The sequence below is a fragment of the Martes martes genome, assembly GCF_963455335.1.
Source record: "Martes martes genome assembly, chromosome: 4".
NCBI classification, from domain to species: Eukaryota; Metazoa; Chordata; class Mammalia; order Carnivora; family Mustelidae; genus Martes; species Martes martes.
This window is the reverse complement of record NC_137891.1, coordinates 95,625,042-95,645,443: the sequence shown is the minus strand read 5'-3', so window position 1 is coordinate 95,645,443 and position 20,402 is coordinate 95,625,042. Positions and strand designations below refer to the sequence as shown.

At 42.6% G+C, this 20,402-nt stretch overlaps 1 protein-coding gene across 1 annotated transcript in view; it reads left to right on the top strand.

Moving 5' to 3' along the window:
- The window catches only part of MAGI3 (membrane associated guanylate kinase, WW and PDZ domain containing 3), a gene marked incomplete at its 5' end in the record, with an annotated part of 89,850 nt that overhangs the window by 58,819 nt on the left and 10,629 nt on the right, over nucleotides 1-20,402 (top strand). The window contains 5 exons of the mRNA XM_080801663.1: nucleotides 574-665; nucleotides 2,564-2,753; nucleotides 4,855-5,043; nucleotides 10,422-10,607; nucleotides 19,518-19,620. Of these exons, the coding sequence (XP_080657789.1) occupies nucleotides 574-665; nucleotides 2,564-2,753; nucleotides 4,855-5,043; nucleotides 10,422-10,607; nucleotides 19,518-19,620 (760 nt within the window). The remainder of the gene's footprint in view (nucleotides 1-573; nucleotides 666-2,563; nucleotides 2,754-4,854; nucleotides 5,044-10,421; nucleotides 10,608-19,517; nucleotides 19,621-20,402) is intronic.

Here is a 20,402-nt window from a genome sequence, read left to right as displayed (position 1 = left end):
CTCAGCTTCCACAGCTAGAAAATGGGGCTAATGATAGGTGTTAGCGATCATCATTTCCTTTTAAAATTATAACCATTTGCAAAATTAGGCTAAGCAAATATGGAATGCTTTTCAGAAACAAAGATAGTTTAGTAGTAGAATTAAGGCATTGTACGGACTCTCTTTTCCTAGTATTTGTCCAAATGTTAATTTAGGTAATTTGTACCTATCAAACGTCAAACTTAAATTGGATGATTCTGCACTTAATATCACAACACTGATTTGAAACCAGTAGGATTTGATGGCAGCATAATGGAAGTGGGGGTAAATGTTCCTAAGCACTTGGCATACAAAGTTTTGTTTAGAGCTGAAAATAAAGACTTAGGATTGATTTTTTTTTTTTTTTGGTACTAGTATGTAGTGGTATGTTCTTGTGTAAGTTTTCACCTACCAGAAAGTTCTGAAGTTATAGTTCATTGAACTCGATACTATGATCCTACTAAATAATTGCACTGTTTTATTGTAATCCTTTTTAAGTAAATCAAAGTATTTTGTTTTTTGTGTTTATTTTTCTATTTTTCCGGTTTTCCTCAGCACCAAACACCAAGGACTTGGATGTTTTTCTTCGGAAACAGGAGTCGGGATTTGGCTTCCGGGTCCTGGGAGGAGAGGGACCCGACCAGTCTGTAAGTTCACATACCTCAGAATTTGGCCATTCCTATGAACTTTTAGGTGGCTGTTCAGTAAAATATGGTGCTTTTGTTCTCTCTCTCTCTCTCTCTTTTTTTTTATGATTTTGTTTCCTGTAAGCATCTCCTGAATGAGAGGAAGAACTGCATATATGTTAGTGTGGGGGTCTCTCAGTTATCTTGGTGTGGCGGAGGCTAGAACTGAAGGCAAGAACTGAATATGTCCGCTGTCAGTGGGGCAGTAATCAGTTTCTGTCCTTCTCTAATTGCCTACAGCTATTATTTTCAATTTCCTTTTTTTTTTTAAAGATTTTATTTATTTATTTGTCAGGGAGAGAGAGAGTGAGCACTGGCAGACGGAGGCAGAGGGAGAAGCAGGCTCCCTGCTGAGCAAGGAGCCTGATGTGGGACTCGATCCCAGGACGCTAGGATCATGACCTGAGCCGAAAGCAGCTGCTTAACCAACTGAGCCACCCAGGCGTCCCTTATTTTCAATTTCTATTTCCCTTTGCCTTTGTTAAATTTTAAGACCCTTGCCTTCTCTAAGAAAGAAGCATCCTGTTTGCCGTCATCAGTCTGTCCTTTGACTGAATGCTCCGTAAACAGGTGGCATGAGCCCGCGCGTATTCTGTCACTTACTCTTATTAATGGGTTGACATTTTCATGCTCAGTACTTCACATGCCATTTCATTTGCCATACCTATGAAACTAGAAAAATGTAAAATAATTGATGTTTCTGTCCAGAAAGCATAAGGGTTATGTTTGTAAAGCATTTAAAAATCTAGAACTTTATACGTGATTTTCACATAAAGTTTAGACGACAAATGTAATAGGTTCTATTTTTAAGTCTTGCCCTCAGTTTGAATGACAGAGAAGTATTGTGCTTTGTAGAGTTGGAGAACATATTTAAGTTTTTTCTGTGTAATATAAGAAAGACATTATTATCGTGCTTGGAAGTTAGGTGAGTAACAGTAACCTTTTAAAATGACAGGCTTCTTTCTATTTCTGGATGGAAGAGTTGATTTATGTATTATACATGTGTTCTAATTAACCATATTGGCTATAGTTAAAACAATGATCGGAGACAAATAAAGCTCCAGGCAAGTTATATAGTAGCTTGATTGTTCTTGGTGGAGGACGTAATTCTGTTTTAATGCTTCCTATTTTGTTGATCCGTATAGTAATGACTAAAACATTTTCAGAGTTTATATCAAACAACTTGGGAGAAACCCTTCTCTTAAATGTCAGGTTTTAGCAGCTCTGAATCTAGCCCAGACATTCAGGATTCCCTAATTACAGGAGTCTAATTGCCAGCAAACAAGATGAGCCAGATCCGTTTACCTCGATGTAAGTGGACCTCAGGCCATTCTGTTCCCCTGAGATTTCTGCTGCTTTGAGATTTAGGAATAAGAAATGTTTCTGGGTTTATATACTGAATTTCCCCTAGTAACCATATGTAATGGGATTTTCTTAAGAATTATCCCAGTTGCGGTGAACAGTGTAGAGAAAACCTTTGCTGATGGCATTCAGTACACTTTTTGAACTTTTTAGTAGCTACTCCACAGAATTGCATTTTCTGAATTTAATGTCTTTTGTCATATTGCTAGAAATGATAGTGGCACTTTTTAAGTCATTGAACAGCTTTGCATTTTCCATCTTGTGTGTACACATCCCTGAAGATCCAGGAGGGATCGTGGAGTGGGGTTATGTGAAATGCCCTTTTGGAGAATGGTCACTTTCCAAGATACTGCCTTTCTCAAATGTTCATGGCTGAACTGCAAAAACAGTGTTGGTTTGGGTAGTACTGAGTCAGGAAGCCTTTAGTTCAATAGTTAAGGGTCATAGGGGAGCCTCGTCCACTGTAAAGACCAACCTATGCTTTGGTATCTTATCAGATCTACATCGGGGCAATCATTCCTCTGGGCGCTGCAGAGAAAGACGGCCGGCTGCGTGCAGCTGATGAGCTGATGTGCATTGATGGGATTCCCGTGAAAGGGAAGTCTCACAAACAAGTCTTGGACCTCATGACAACGGCTGCTCGAAATGGCCATGTGCTGCTAACGGTCAGAAGAAAGGTCTTCTGTGGTATGTGAGCCCATCCCTACTTCATAGGCTAATCAAGAAACAAAGAGATTTAGTCTGCTGTCTGTATAGTTTTGTGGTTTCTTTAGTTTGTTTCCTGGTGTACGAGATGAGCCAGGGCCTGCTTCATCATGGGAGGTCATGGAACATCAGAAGGATCCAGAAATAATGCTACTATCAGAAGAGAGAAAGAAATTTGGGGTCTCTATATTAAGACCATATTAACATATTGACAGATTTTGCCAATGTGGTGTTACAGATGGGGATATCAGGTTAAGTCTGTTTTCTTAAAAACAAGTACAGTTTTTTAGTCATATCAAGAGATCCCTTGAGCTGAATAGCAAAAGATTTTGGATCCTGAGGAATTGCTAAATATTCAAAGAGGGCCAAATGTTTCTGTTTGAGAACTTTTAATATAATGTCATTTAACAGTAAGAAGAAAACATTTATCGAGTGCTTACTCTGTCTCAGACGTACGGATTCTTTTATTTAGTCTTTATGACACCAGGATGTAAATCCTGGTGTTTTACAGTTACCCACAGAACGGTTGAGAGACACGTTACTGGTGAGTAGTAGGGCCAGGATTAGAACGGGGAGTTTAATTATAGAGCCCAGGGTCTGAACCATCACATGAGGGTGGAAAAACATTTTCCTCAATAGCTTTGTGAATGTTACATTGGAATTTTAGAAGTGAGTTCTTGCCACTTGAAGATCTTAAAAAGACAACTCTGTAGCACAAGAATGTGAGCCTCATCGAGGTAGGAACAGTGATGCACTTAGCTAACTGCTGTATCCCCCACACGTAAAATGGTGTCTGCCCGGCACAGAGCGGACATCAGCGAAGGTTTGTGGACTTGATGAATATTTGCATTACTCTTAAAAGTGAGGCTCTGTGTTTTTGATTGCAACATCCAAAGGAAAGGCCTGCCTGTTTTCCTATGGACCAGACATTTAGAGACACACACAGATTTTAATGCTGTGTCGGTTGTGTTGGAGTCAGAACATAACCACATGCAATAAAAAATGTGCTGTCGTACAACTAGAGGCTGGCTCTCTCCCCGAGAGCATCATGAAGATGTTTCGTAGTAGTTTGATATTCCTGGAGGCATTTAGCTAATTTATTATGACCACACATTATACAAAAAAAAACAAAAAACCAACCTTTATTTTTCATTAATGATTGGATGTTGGCAGCACTTTGTTGAAATTCTAAGACATAATCTCAGAATCATGTAGATTTTGAGTCAAAAGAGCACTTATAAATGGATATTCCTCAGTGGTGGTGTGTTCTGGCTGTTGTTAATGATGGCTCAAGTTAGGTCAAATTATGACACAAGATTTGCCTGTTTTTCTAAATCAGTTAGGACTAACTTGTGTTATTCTTTCTTGAATTCTGATGTCATACTTGAAAGGGAAAAAATATGTAAGTTTATGTCTCTGCTTGCTGGGGATCCCTAGGACCTGTTCTGCGCCTGGGAGAATTGACTGCCCACGTGGACAGTTTGTCATTTGCTGGGCGCAGTAGGCGGTAGGCCACTGACGGTTAGCACATCTGGTATCATCAATCAGGAAGGCTGCACCTGTAAAACACACTCTATAAGACAAATTCTGTGTTGATAGCTAACCTCTCACCCAGTGAGGGGCAGCACCTCTGCCCCGATGCAGTGACCTCCCCAGCATCACCAACGTAAGTCCCGCACTAAGTTATATTTAATGTTGACTTTAAAAGGAAGTCATAGCCTGTCAGTTTTCATGACCAACTTTTGTTAAAGTTACTGGTCAGAATCCTGCTGGAATTAGGACAATTTCAAGAAGAATGGGTTTGCCACAAGCTTTCACGGAAGCTTCAAGAAAGCTTCCTTTAAAATGAGATACCATAGCATTCTTCAGGTTATGGGCAGACAAGTACTGAAGATGTCAGTCCCACTGCTGCCCCCTACAGCTGCACTCCCATGATGTCCAGAGCTCACGTGGGGGGATTGCTTTTATGTGCTCTATGCTATTCAAATCTCCTTTGTCCTGGGAGAGGCTTAGCACAGAAACACTTCAGTCAACAAAAATTATGATGTACCGGAAATATCAGAATTGGTCGTGTTAATTACAGAGAAACAACCTGAGGAGGACAGCTCTCCAGCATTCCTGTCGACACAGAATGGTTCGCCCCGCCCGAACAGAGCAGAGGTCCCAGCCAGGCCTGCTCCGCAGGAGGCCTACGATGTAGTCTTGCAACGGAAGGAAAATGAAGGATTTGGCTTTGTCATCCTCACCTCCAAAAACAAACCCCCTCCGGGAGGTAAGGACTGTTGTAGCCTCCTGTCCCTGCAGTTTCAGTTTTCTGACTCTCCCAAGGGGCTTCGTGAAACTTAATTAGGAATTATGTATACATTGCCTTAGAGACTTATCTTTTTAAGAATGATGAATATTTTCCTTACTTCCAAACCAGGTGGTCTGAACCTGAACTTCCAGGCCTCGGGTTTCTCTGTCATCTCAGGTTTCATAAAATCAGTCTTAACAGCTCTGCTCTGTTTGCTTCCAGAGGGGAGGGATGTGAGGTGCGCTCCCTCTGAGATTCAGCAAAAGGACAATACTGAGTTTTTTCAAATAAGGAGGCATAGATTATTTGTTTTGTTTTAATTAGAAGAAACTGAATGCAGAAATGAATCAAAAGCTAGAAGCAGCTGAGAAGAAGCAAAATAGATTAACAGAAAAATCTTGACCCAAATAAGTCTTAAGTAGTCCTATTGTGTTGTTTAATCATAATTGCCACATTCCAGATAAAAAGGAACCTTCTTGAATGACAAGAGGCATTCTTATCTTTTATAGATGCATCATTTAAAGGTAAAAATTTTGTCAGAACTTTAAGCATTAATCCAAATATCCTGAACCCAGTTTAACAGAATATTGTCATCTGGGAAGGACAAATGTATACATTAATTCCTTCAACAAAGGAGGAATTACCTCTAGTATGTTCAGGGCTGTTACGATCCAGCAAATCAAGTATTTGTTTTGCCTTTATGTTTCTAAGAAATAATCATCTTTAAATGTAATTATAAGATCCAAATGAATGTAAAATGAGAACCAGAAAATTGAGATTGATCTATCATACTTGTCTGGTGACTTTATTTTTCCAAGTCAAATGGTAAACATCTTTGACCACAGGAAAACATGTGCTTGCCTTTGCCAGTGGATTTGATTATATCCTGAGTAGTGAGATCCTTTTAGACTAACTAGATGGTCATGAAAATCTTAGAAAAAGAAGCAAACCCTTTTCAGGAGTGTTAGAAGCCACACCAATTTACAAAAATCTTGCTAAAATTAATGCAAGTGTGTAAAGGAAGAAGATCCTGTGACATGGATGAGTTATTGCTATAGTATCAGGTCACTGCTCACTGATACTAGTTTCCATTTTCCAAAAGCAGTTGCTATGGTAACCCTTGGAACTGGAACTGTCACTGAGGCTCTGAGGATGATTATGTGGCCTGTGTTGGAAAAATGAAAGAAAGCAGATTTTTGGTGGGTTTTGTGTTAAAGCGTTGGAAATCAGGATTTCCCAAACCAAATAACCATTTTAGTTAACCATATTCTTATTCTAATGCCATACATTAATCCCACGCATTCAGATTAACAAAAACAGTGCAAGATTATTACTCACTGTGAGAGATGCTAACTGCTTTCTATACCAAAGATATTCCTTTTCTAGGACTGCCGAAATTAGGGGAGAGCCTAGGGTCCACCATAAAACAAAGCAATGTAGAGAAATTCAGTAGAATAAGTTGCCTTATTTATATAGGCTTAACCTTTTTATAGTTTTTGTTAATATTTAAAATATATGTTGCATTTTAATATATACTAAGTATATTGTTTTTATTGGTGTATGTTTGTCTCTATTTAAATTTTTCAAATATTTTTATATTTACTCATCTTAATTGTTTCTTACTATTTTGATGGTTTTGTGTACCATAGATGCTGGTCTCTGTGTAAGATAGTGTCGTTAGCTGTTGGGTTCTGTAATCAGACAAACTCGGCTTCAAGCCCCGCTTATGTCTTTTAATAGCTGTCTGATCTCGGGCAAATTACTTACCCTTCAAGAGCTCCAATTTCCTCTGCAAGATGAGGATGATGCTAACACTTCCTGTCTCAGAGGAGTCTGAGGATTAAAGGAGATAGCACATGTGAGCCCTCAGGCCAGACCTTCACTAAAAGCTGCTGGTGACTGTTGGAGCTTCTGCTGCTCCGGCCATTGTGTTATGTATAAAATTGTTTGTTTGTCTCTTGTCTTTTTTTTTTCCTTTAAGAAACTTTAAAAAGTTTATCAATACTTGAGTAACGAGATGGGAAAGAAAGCCCAATTAAAATGTAAGATCGAGGCAGCAGCTCATGTGTAGCAGGAAATGAGTGTTTGCAGCTCATTAATTATCAACCTGAATGGTAAATTAGGCTTTGGGTACCCATGAATTTTGTATAAAGTCCTTGAGCTTTTCAGTCATTGGCGCAACCCCAGAACTGGTAATTTCACTGAAATGCTAGTTGATAATCTCACAGAATGCTGAGCGCTGCAAGCCTTCTTCTTGAGATTCCCATGCATCTCATGTAGATAGAAGGAGGGTGCTGGGGTGGGGGTGGAGGGGCTTGGGTGAGGAGCTTTCACTCACAGGGACTGAGCAGTAGCTGCGGACTGCATTACAGAGAAGGTGTGGACAGACCAGAGTTAGCACAGGTGAAAAGGCAGGAAAGATATTAGAATAGCTCATTCTTTTTTTTTTTTAATATTTTATTTATTTGACAGAAATCACAACTAGGCAGAGAGGCAGGCAGAGAGAGAGGAGGAAGCAGGCTCCCTGCGGAGCAGAGAGCCCGATGCGGGGCTTGATCCCGGGACCCTGAGATCATGACCTGAGCCGAAGGCAGAGGCTTTAACTAGAATAGCTCATTCTTTATGGACCTCGTCTTGGTGTAGATTGGTACTCTGTTTGGGATGGATTATTTCTTCCTTCTGATTAAATGTATTTTCTGGTGACATCTATCCCAAGCAGAGTTCCTGGCAGCATCTCTGACACCAGTTATGAAATTCTGAGATTCTTGGGACACCTGGGTGGCTCAGTTGGTTAGGTGTCTGCCTTCAGCTCAGGTCATGATCTCAGGGTTCTGGGATGGAGCCCCACTTCAAGCTCCTTGCTCAACAGGGTGTCTGCTTCTCCCTCTGCCTCCTTGCCCTGCTTGTGCTCTCTCTCTGACAAATAAATAAATAAAATCTTAAAAAGAAAAGAAATTCTGAGATTCTCTGCGGTCGACTTTTTCAAAGATCAGGGATCCGGGTCCAGCACCCTTACTGCCCTAGCCCCAGCTTGTGTAAGTGCTCAGTGAACAGAGTACCTAGAAAAGACCTCTGTGTGTTTAGGATGAAAAGGACTTGCTTTGCTGGTGCTTCAGAGGCTTTAGTGTTTCTCTTTCTTATCATATACTTTTCAGTTCTGGGTGCAAAGGATTCTTTGAGAGGAGACATTTCCAGTTACTGTCCTTTCTTTCCCTGAAAGAAATGTTTTAAGAGCACTACAGTGGCCTAAGCAGCTGGACTCCCTACATCTGGGAGACAGATTTAGGCCAAAGATGAAGACGGATAGACTGGTTTTATGGCCAGTGCCTGTGGACTTGGTATACCAGCAAATGCAAGGCAGGACTTCAGACTTCTCCTTAGCTTTGTGTGCTCTATAGGGTTACTCTGAAAACTTCCCAGTCTGTTCAGAAGTTATCCTTCTACGGGTCTCTCTGCTGTTTTTAACTGTTTCGATAATACAGCTGTCAACACTGAGAATATGGTAATCTGACTACTCTTACCTTCCTTCGCCCGGACAACTAACCCTTCGGGAAGTTCTGTCCCAAGATTTGCCGATTCTTTCTGAGCAAATGGCTCACGTGATGAGAAGGAAACCACTGAGACTTCAGAGATTCACTTGGTTTGATGCTTTCCCAAGTCTGAACAAACCCCTTTCAGCATGCCAAGGGGCTGAATGATTTCCTTCTCATCGAGAATGAACACCATGTACCAGTAGATCTTTTCTCAGGAGAAACGCTAAGGTATTGAGGTAGAAGGTCACCACAGGGCCACTGTCTGGTTCAGCATAAGTTAGTTAGTTTCTTTCTTTCTTTCTTTCTTCCTTTCTTTCCAAAATTTTTATTTATTTGAGAGAGAGATAGAACATGAGCAGCAGGGAGAGGGAGAAGGAGGCATCCATCCCAGGGGCTCCATCCCAGGACCCTGGGATCATGACCTGAGCCAAAGGCAGACACTTAACCGACTGAGCCTCCCAGGCACCCTGTAGCACACGCTTCTGACCTGCTGTCTTCTCTGATTCGCTCATACTGACTGGCACAGGACATGGCCCACTACCCCAGCTGCTTTTCTGATTACTTTGCTTTAAAGAAAATGGTATAAGTGCTTGATATAATTCAGAGCTAAAAGGCACTTGCTTCCAACGTTGATGTCCTCTATTTTAGGATAAAATCTCTCACTGTAGAATCCTGAAAGAACAGGGGAGTGCCCCTGTCTGTGGGGCTATAAATCACAGCCAAGAATAACTTTCAGTTCAAATGAAAACCTATTTCAATGTCCCTGACATACACCTGCCATGACTTAGAAATATAAGGAGCCGATTTTACTATAGAAATTAAACATACTCAGAGTGCCATTTTAAATATTAATTTTCCTTATTTGTAACAGTCAGTAGTCCACTAGAGACAAATGCCCAACAAGTTTACTGACCTGGGTAAGGAAATTCTTAAGGAACATGGAAGGAACATTTGTTTCTCAATGCAAATGCCCCCTTTTAAAGGGGTGAAAGATATTTCGACAAGATTTCCTGAGAGGGTCTGAGGACTCGTTTTAAGCCGGAACAGCCAAGTGTCTTCAGAGTCTGGGAAAGCCTTCAGCATCATGAGCCCATAGAACTGTGTTGTGTGTCTTTGCAAATGTCTTCGACTCTGCTTTGTGCAGTTAGGGCAAGAGTTTATCCATGAGCCAAATAATCTCAGCCTTAAACATCTCATGTTCTGATTCCCCTCAGCTTTTCTAATTTAAAAAAAAAATCTAAAGGCACACACAAAAGGAATGAATTTTGGATTCATTTTAACAGTCAGTCATTTCACTGTGCCTGGATTTCTGAGCAGTAACCTCCAAGTCCTAACCTTGAATTTGAACTGCATTTATTTACGAGGCCCCCTGTGGGAGTAAATGCCCCCTCAACAGAACCAAAGGTGGTCTCATTGTGGCAGTTTCTGAAATAGCCAAAACAGGATGCAGCTTGCGCAGCCAGCAATCAGTAAGGAGCATCCGCTTCGTGAGAGAGTAACGTATCAGGGAGGTCGGTAACCTTCAAACAGCAGTGTTAGGAGGGCAGTGGGAAAACTGGGGAGAGGTTCGCGGTGAGTGGAAGACAGCCCAGAGGTGTACATGCTGCGGCTGCCACCATGTAAGGAGCGTGCACGCTTGCGGGCCCAGAGCCGAGGACCGCACGGAGATAGTCACCACGGGGTAAGATGGCCACAGGCGACACTTTCTTGCCCTACATTTAAAGAACGTTTTTTGATGTTATGATGCGGAATTTTTAAATGATGATAAATCCAATGCTAACGTATCTTAAATAATGGAAAAGCCTGGGCGTTTGTTTCCCCTAGTTATTCCTCACAAAATTGGCCGAGTCATAGAGGGAAGCCCAGCGGATCGCTGTGGAAAGCTGAAAATCGGAGATCACATCTCTGCGGTGAACGGGCAGTCCATTGTTGAACTGTCCCACGATAACATTGTTCAGCTGATCAAAGATGCCGGTGTCACCGTCACACTTACAGTCGTTGCTGAGGAAGGTAAGGATCCAGTCATGTCGCCTTGCACAAGCTCGTGTGAGTGACACAGAACAGAGCCTGCGGAAGCCAGCAGCTCCTTCCAGCACCACCGGCAGGACTGCCGTGATAGAACCGTTTAGATACCCTGGAGTCTCCTCGTTTGCCTCTTCCACTGAATGAATTTAAGTGACAGTTTATTAAGAAGTTGTCAGTAGCTCAAGATAAGGAATCCAGCTCACAAGTGGTGGCCGTTTCTCTACAGGCTGGAGAAGCAAGCACCCAGAAGGGAGAGATTGGTCATACTTCTCAGATCTTATTTTCTTAAAATAATGTGTTCAGTTTCTCCTTGCTGGAGTGAGAGGAAATCCTCTAAAGATTCAAAGATAGTCACTGTTGCTGTCAAGCCTTTCGTGTCAGGGCCAGGCCGGGTGTGCCTGTCCTCACCGCCGGGGCTTTGTTCTGCGAGGCGCTGTCTAAATGGGGGCCGGGCAGTGCATAGGAGCGGCCGGTAAATGGGGCATAAAATGCACTTAGTGTCTTGCTTTAGAGCTGCCTTTTCATCATTAAGGATTTCTAATTAGGAATTTTGAACAACATCCGTTCGTGCTCCTTGTTCATGAATTACAAGGTAAGGATTACATGATGTGCCTCTCATTTTTCCCGAGTTTGCAAAACTAAGAGCAGGGAAGCCCCAAAGCGCAGAATTAGGGCGAGTCCGTCCATCTTTCCTGTTCAAACCCCATGTACTCTAATGGGTATTCATGTCCCACGGTACCCCGTGGTCTTCTAGTGTCGTCAGTTTTGGGGTCTTTTTGTTCTTGATTCTTCCATTCTTTGCTCTTCCCGCTGCCCTTCTCTCCCACATTCATTCATAGCCAAGGTAGTACGTGACTCTGCTGCATCCCAGCGCCTGGAGGGGCATTTCCACCTGCATGTGAGCTCTCCAGCCCTCGGACCTGGCGACATCCCCACCCTGGCCCATTTCCCTTTTCTAGTCTGGTCCATGCTCTGCCAAGACTCTGTCCCAGACTCTGCTGCTCCTTCCTCCTTAAAATCCCCCAGGCAGAAGCCCAAGTGCTTCCCCATTCTCTGCACAGAAAGTGTTTCATGAGTTTCTTCCCAGCTTCCTTCTACATTGAACTTCCAGTGTTCCTTCCAGATCCGCTCCAGAGTAAGGCCTCTTCGACCTCTGTGCCCATGGGTACCCCCTGCTCTGTCCTGTGAGCCCCCTGCACTCCGCCACCCCGCAGTTCACTGAGCATTGCTCCTGTGTGATGGTCTCCCTGCTGAAGTGCTCTGCTCTTGGAAGACAAAGAGAATCTTAACAGTTGACTGTGATACTTAGTAGGTGGTCAGTAAATATTTTTTGAATGAAGAAATGAGTTCAGTGGATGAACGAATGGATGAGGAGATGAATGAACAAAAGAACAAAGTAAAAGTCAGGCGACTTTCAGTTCTGTGCCAGTACCTAGCTCAGAGGTGTTAGATGCCCGATAGAAGAAGTGAGGCCTGTAACAAGCATAGTTCACGGACACCTGTCAGCTAGCTGGATGACCTGAAAAAGCCACTTAAGGTTTCTACCCTGCAGGTTTTTATCTGTACAGTGGAGCGGATAATGTCTATTTTAGGATCTCCATGAAGATTACAGTGGAAAACGTACCTAGTCTGCATAAGTGCCCTGAGGTGCTCATCTAATGGTAGCTGGGTCATTTCACCCCATCTTTGCATGACTGACCGTCACATCCAGGCCTCCTCTGCCCACATCTCACCGCCTAAGGACAGAGTAGCCATATTTAGTAAGCACTTAACACTGTGGCAGGTGTTACAAACACTTGACATCTGTTCAATTATTTCATGCTCACACTAATCCTAGGTAGGCACTATTATTTTCCCATTCTGTAGATGAGGACACTGAGCCTCCCAGCACTTTGAGAACTTGCCCACGGTCACAAGGCTCCTGACAGAAGCAGAGTGGGAGTCTGCAGACTGGCCCCAGGATCTGCACTCCTGACTGCTATGCCTTTCCCAACCATGGTATCCAGAATGACCCTGCCCGCCCCAGTCCTCTCACACCCCGCCCTGCTCGACTTTCCTTCCTTGCACTGATCCCTGCCTGAGATGAGTGAACCTGTGGTTTGTTTACTGCCCTCTCCCCTCCACCACAATGCAGAGTCACAAGATTCCTGAAGTTAGACATCTTGTCACATTCAGTGCTGAATCCCAGGGGCCTAGAACAGTGTCGGGCACATAGTAAGTGCTCAATAAAAAAGTTCTTGAAGGACTTTGGGGCAGGTTTCTTTGTCTCCCTTTCCTCACTATGATTACTTCGCTCTCCAGAGCTTGCTTTTTAGCCTTAAATTTGTTCTGTGACCCACAAAGAAAAGCAGGCATTGACATCACAGGAGATCACATTTTAGGTTTGTTTGGAGGATGAGGTCTGTAGTACACTCATGTCAGCATGCCTGGCACATAGCCGTGAAAGAAGCTCCTTCAAGTAGTGGGGCCAGCAGCCGTGGTGCTCAGTGTTTCTCTAGCCATATGTGAAAAGGACCAGTGACATTTCCAGTCCACCACAGCCAGCATTTTTGTGACATACATAAAAATGAAATGAAAAATAAAAATCAAGACATAAAATTATTCTGTCAAGTCATTAGAAAATGTTTTAAAAGCTTACTCTTGGTATCTGTAGGCATCTTACTGCTGACCAACCCAAGAACCACACACCCAGTAGCTCCAGGATAAAGGGCTCAGTGAGAGAATTAGTAAAAAAAAAAAATTGGGGGGAGGGGGCAAAATTACCCTTTATTGTTGATGGTGTTTGAGAGGTTATCCAAGATTGCTCAGGAATTTTTCTTTTTCTTTTTTTTTTTTTTAAGATTTTATTTATTTATTTGACAGACAGAGATCACAAGTAGGCAGAGAGGCAGGCGGGGGTGGGGGGGTGGGGAAGCAGGCTCCATGCTGAGCAGAGAGCCTGATGCAGGGCTCGATCCCAGGACCCTGAGATCATGACCTGAGCCAAAGGCAGAGGCTTAACCCACTGAGCCACCCAGGCGCCCCAACTCAGGCATTTTTCTTAAAGGAAAAATTAACTTTGACGCTGTGGTCCAAATACTTCTGGACATACTCAAGATTTTCTATATAGTGCCAGTCCGTCTTTAGGCAAAATAGAACAGTGGAAGGAAACCCCCCAGCAGTACATGCTTTAGAGTCTATTTCAGGGGCACCTGGGTGGCTCAGTCAGTTAAGCAACTGCCTAGGGTCCTGGGATCGAGCCCTGTATCAGGCTCCCAGCTCAGCAAGGGAGACTGTTTCTCTCTCTGTGTGTCTCCCTTTGCCCCTGCTCATGTGCTCATGTGCTCTCTCTCTCTCTCTCTCACTCACTGCATCTCTCAAATAAATAAATAAAATCTTAAAAAAAAATAGTCTATTTCATATGTAGACACAGCCTATTAAAGTGCAATCTCATTTGACACATAAAAATCACATTTCAGAGTTACACCTTATTTTATTGTATACTCAAGTGTTATTAAACTAGGGGAACAGTCAGAATCTCTTCTTCTCAGGAAAAAATGTCTCTTCTGTCCATAAAAATCCCATTCGTGGAGTTTGTAAGTCTTCCAAGTTTCTCATTATATTCAGTATAAAATCTTTCAGCTGCACTGAAGAGTCAAATGAATATTCATCGCCCTAGAGCTGTTTTCAGAAATCACACCTTCAGATCTATAGCTCAGAGCTGCGGCATTTCCCCTTGGGTACTCCTTCCCTACGGTCCAGGAGCCGCTCGCTGTTCATAGATAAAAGACAGCTGGAAAGAGAAAAAAGTGATCCTTCCATTCTGTTTTTTCCCTTTTACCAGATACTATTGAATAGTTGAGGTTTTTTGCCCAAAGAAATGGGCTAACCAAGTTCCCAAGCCACATGTCACATCTGCTATAAAACTCCCCACCGACTGGTAGCTCAAGGCTCTGGCCTTGCCCGCTGCCGTGCCACCGGCCACCGCTTCCGCACCAACCTGTGCTCCCGAACAGGACAGCAGTGGACCGCGCCTGGCTCTTCTTGCCGACTGTAAAGAAATCTGCACAATGTACTATTTTTCCACGTTGATTTCTCCTTCCGTGTCAGGTTCTGGCCATCCCAGGTCTAAGAGTGACACAGGTCACCCAGGCTCCCCAGGACCATGATAGAATGGCTCTGGTAGCATTGCCACCAAATTTTGGCTTTGTTTTCCGTTTATTTATCTGTTTGTCCCCATTTGACTCTATTTTCCGCTGTCATTTCCCTCCCTGCTCCCACTGGCAACCATTCCAGTGTGTTGTGTGTGCCTTGGTTTATTTTTAAAATACATAATTGTGTGTGAGTTAGCATTTATTTTTGAGTTACATAGGATTGTGTTATAGATTTCATGTTGGTTTTCTTCTCCCCATTCTCAGAACCGTATGTTTGTTTCTTTGGCATCCCGTTACTGTTCCAGGATCCGAGCCAGGGTTTCACAGGACATTTATTTGTTCATCTGCTTTTTTCCCCATGCATGTGACGTTGTCACTCATTGTGATTTTGATTTTTGTTTCCCCAGCGACTAATGACCTTGAGCCTTTTCATGTGCTTTTGGCCATCGGTAGATTTTCAGTGGAGAAATGTAGGTTCAGGTATTTCCCTTCCTTTTAATTGTCTTTTTTATTGTCGAACTGTAAGACTTCTTTATATATTCGATATTAAATCCTTAACAGACCTGTGCCTGCAAGCATTTTCTCCCATTCGGCAGGTCGTCTTTCCGCTCTCCAGATGCTGCCGTTTGATGGCCAGAAGTTTAATGCTGATGATGTCTGATTAATCTGTGTTTTGTTTGGTGTCATAGCACCAATTTTAAGATTTATCCACTTTGCTGGAGGAATATAATCAATTGCTTTTAACGACTTAACAATTTTTCATAGTATGTGTTTACCACACATTACCTGCCCACTCCGCCCCCCAGACAGCCACCTCATCACACACGCTCTGATAATCATGCCCACATATGTGTACCTTATAAACAGTATGAGAACTTCTTGGAGTGAAGTCGGTCTGTCAGAGCATAGGCGTGTGCTTAATTTGAGCAGGTGCTTCCAACTGTCCCCCATCATTGCCATACCTACACTCTGAGCAGCAGAACACGGACGTTTCTAGAGCTGTACGTGTCCACCAGGATGGGGCGCAAGCCTGCTTTCGAACCGGCCCGAGTATGGGAAGTGTCCTCATTGGCGTTTAACTTGCATTTCTCTTATTACCCATGAAGTTGAGCATCTCATCAGATGCTTGTTTTTTGGGTTTTTTTCTTCTATTGGATTGCATCTTCACACCCTTGACTCCCTTTTCTTGCGGGATTTCGGTCTTTTTCTTGTTGATATTTAGAGATTCCTTAGGAATTTTGCAGGAGTTTAGTTTGAGAAAGTACAGTTTAGTCTGAGAAAGTACAAAGATCTTTTCCTTTCATCTGTATGTTAACTTTGACCATGGTACCCTTCACTGAACAGAGCTTCTGAATTTAGACGTGATCCCATTAGCCAATTTTTACCTTATGACTTATGCTTTTGAAGTTTCATTTCAGAGAAGTTACCCTTGCCCACCCCATGTCGCAGAGATTTTCTCTTACATCATCATCTTTTTGATTTATAGTTTTGCATTTAGTTCTTTAATGGATCTGGAGCCTTCCTTTTTATATGTAGTTTTGGGAGGAATCCAACTATATTTTTTTATTCTCATATGGAGTGGGTTTTTCCAGCACAGGCTGTTAGATCACTTTTTTTCCTCATTGGTCCATGTCGCCACCACTCCTGTACCTCCCCTTTCAACAGGAGTCTCCTAGCTCTTCCCTTCTATTGACTCATCTGGTCTTGGGTTAATTTACATATACATTTTTCATGGTAATATACATAATATATTTTTAAAGTGTGTGTGTGCATCTATACATATCCATACATGCTTTTAAAAAAAAATTCTTTAACTTTGTGGTGTATGCTAGTATCTGTCTGTTGAGGCAAGTTTTTACCCAGTCACCCCCTATACACACTCCAGATTTGATTAGAAATTCATAAAACTTTTCTGTATAAAATTTTAGAGGACATTATAATGCTCCTGCAAAAAAATCCAACTGCAATTTTTATTTAGATATTTTGAATATATATTAACTTTGGAAGAATGTATACTTTTAAATACTAAGTCGTACCACCTAAGAGCATGGGATGTCTCTCTACTTACTCAGATTATCTTTTGTGTCCTTCAATAGAGTTTTAGAAAGTACCCTCATAAGATTCTCATTGTTCTTGCAAAGGATGATTCATGATACATTATAATGTTTGTCACTATAGTTTAACTATGAAATTTTGTGTTTTTCCTCTGATACTATACTTTCTCTTAAATAAATGCACACAGAAACTCTAGCAAAAGTTTAATTCTCATTGAGAGAGAGAGATCTACTTAACCCATTGCTTTACTATCTGAAGAAATCTCAGATAAAACAGAGAGCATAGGTTTGTTTGGCATCATGGGATATTTAACTTTGAGAATTAGAACAGCTCTTAACACAGAAATAAATTGGAGAAGCCATGTAGCATGGGTCGAAGGACTAAAACTGAAAAAAAGACCAATGATAGGAAGTTTTATTTAACCTTTCAAGGACAAGGAAAGAACATGGGACTGAAACCAGTTCGTGGTCCCGGATGCCGCAGTGACACGCCCATCCCAGGGAAAGGTAGAGGAGAAGTTGAAATTGATCAGCTGCTTTTTCCTGTCCTGAAGTTAAAACACCCATTGCGCTAGCCAAGCTAGGAAGCCAAAAAATTATCTAAATTGGACTCCTACAAAGGTGCAAGTATCTCCTAGTCGTCATCTTGTTGATAGAAGTAATTTCTCCCATCAGTTTCCATTCCCTTAATAGTAGCCATGAATTTACGACAGACCAGAATTCAGCTATGTAATGGGCACTTAAGGTTAGAGGCAGGTAACTTGAAATTGACGTACCCAGTGAGCAAAAGTGGAAGGACTTCTGGGAATTTCTGGTGGGTACAGGAATATAAACGTAAATGAGGTGTGATTCCTGCAATCAAGGAGTTCACGGTCGAGCAGGAGAAACAGGTGTTCACCTAGCTCTGACACAAGGTGGAAAATGCTATGAAGACAGTGTGCCTAAGTGGCCAGGTGAAATTTCACAGAGGAGGTGACATTTTGAACAGGAGATGAAGTGGGAAGACACAAGTGCCCAGGTGATGAGTCTGGATGGTATCTTACGAGCAATTAAAAGTTACCATGGGTTTTTTCAGCAAGGCAGAGGAAGGATGGGTTTTCAGTTTGTATGCTAGGACTGGAATCCAGGAAGCAGAGTGGGGTTGGTAAGGAGACCAGCAAGGAGGGCCAGCCTAAGTAGCTTGTTAAGCTAAATAAGAAGATAAAATTCATGATAGTAATTTAAAAGAGCAACAAATTTCCAGGGCCCCCCCCCAAAAAAGTTCATACTCCACTCTTCCTTCCTAGGCACTTGATTTTAAAGCATTGAACAAACTTTTGTTAAGGTCAGTATTTCAGAATGTACACTTTAAGAGAAATATAGCCCCAGATAAGACTTTACCATTTTTTTTTAAAGATTTTATTTAATTTGACAGAGATCATAGGTAGGCAGAGAGAGAGGAAGGGAAGCAGGCTCGCTGCTGAGCAGAGAGCCCGATGCGGGACTCGATCCCAGGATGCTGGGATCATGACCTGAGCTGAAGGCAGAGGCTTTAACCCACTGAGCCACCCAGGCGCCCCAAGACTTTATCATTTTGATGATGATAATGATAGTAGAAACATTTCTATAATGAATATAATATGCCAGGTGCTGTTTAAAGCTTGTTTAATACGATAACCCCACAAGGTGGCTATAATTCCCTTTTTCTGGATGAGATGATTAGAAGCACAGAGAATGTAAGTAATTTCCTCAAGAACACACAGAATGTATTGCATGGAGCACTGGGTGTGATGCATAAACAATGAATTTTGGAACACTGAAAAAAAAATTTAAAAACAAACCACACAACTAGTAAATGATGAGTCAGGCTTAACCCCTGTTAGTCTTGACAGAGTTCATGGTCTTATTCACTAAGCTGTGCTCCCTCTCTCTGATATTTTAAATATCCTATCTTTAATATATAGACAGGATAAAACAATCAAAAGTTCCAGCTTTACAAATACGAGTGCGACAGCCTTAAGAATCTCTCTTGACTGGTACCTCCCATGACTTGCCATCTCGATGCAGGCAGTTTCTACCATGCTTAGTTATGAAACCTGCCCTCAAGAAGGTCTGGGGCTGCTGGCGATGATACAAAAAGAAATAGTAACTTTTTCCCCCTGCATTTGTGCTCTCAGAAAACAGAAGCAGCAAAGTCTTTGCAAACATTTGTCAACTCTTGGGATGGTTCTAGAAGTTTGCCTTAGGTATTCGTGTGAGGCGAAATAATGGCTCCAATATTAAAGATGCAGGTTCACAGATCTGTGTGTGGTTTGCAGACTGGCTTCTGCGTCCCAGCCCTCCTTAGACCCGTCTGTGTCATCTAGAGTCGTTTACCTGTTGTGGGGCGTGTGCTCTGGAAGCCCATGGAGTAGGATACAGGATAGTTCCTGGCGCTCTGCCGTCTAGATAATGCTGTCGAGTGTGTACACTTCTGATTTTCGTGTGGTATGGATGGTCAAAAGAATAGGATTCCTATTCTCTTCAAACATGAGCATTCATCAAAGCCACAGGGGAAAAAATGTTAACGTCCCGATTCCAGACAGCTGACTGCCATGCTGTTCGCGCCAAAGTCACTAGAATCAGGAAGGCTGGAACCACATACTAGCACAGTCTCACTTTCGTACACCACTCGGCCTTTACAGTTTTATATACAAAGTCATATTTTTATTGTCTTCTCACGTGAACAGAGCATCATGGTCCACCATCAGGAACAAACTCAGCCAGGCAAAGCCCAGCCCTACAGCACAGACCCACGGGACAGTCACAGGCCAACCACGTGGCTGGGGACAGGTGAGGCTGGTCTTTTTTCTCTCATCTCCCCACTCCTCAGCACCCAGCCCCACTCGCACCCCCACACAGGTACACCTTCAGTTACCTTCCTACACCCTCCCCTTCCTCGGTACCTCCTCCCTCCTGCCAGCTGCATCCCAGGGCACAACAATTATCCAGTCATGCCTGACGATGGGGATTAGAAAGAAAAGTGACAGCAGCGTCTGGCTCTGCTACTCTTGGTCCTCGTAACTTTGGTAGGAAAGCCGCAGAACCACATGCGTTGCTCTCTTCTCGGACCACCTGAGCAGACCAGAGCAATATTTGTACCTATTTCTTTCCTCCCTTGTTGAAAATACTAGCATGTAACAAAAACTAGATTTCCAGAAATTCGGCATCTTCACGGGCACTGGCGCTGCCAGAGAGCTGTTTCTCAACGACGAGGTCAGCTCATCTCACTCTGGGTCAGTTAGTTGAGTGCAGTTTTCCTTGCTGTAAACTACACCGAGACGCCCTTAAAGCAAAAACCAAACCAAGATGTGGTCCATATACACTATGGAGTATTATGCCTCCATCAGAAAGGACGAATACCCAACTTTTATAGCAACATGGACGGGACTGGAAGAGATTATGCTGAGTGAAATAAGTCAAGCAGAGAGAGTCAATTATCATATGGTTTCACTTATTTGTGGAGCATAACAAATAACATGGAGGACAAGGGGAGATGGAGAGGAGAAGGGAGTTGAGGGAAATGGGAAGGGGAGGTGAACCATGAGAGACTATGGACTCTGAAAAACAACCTG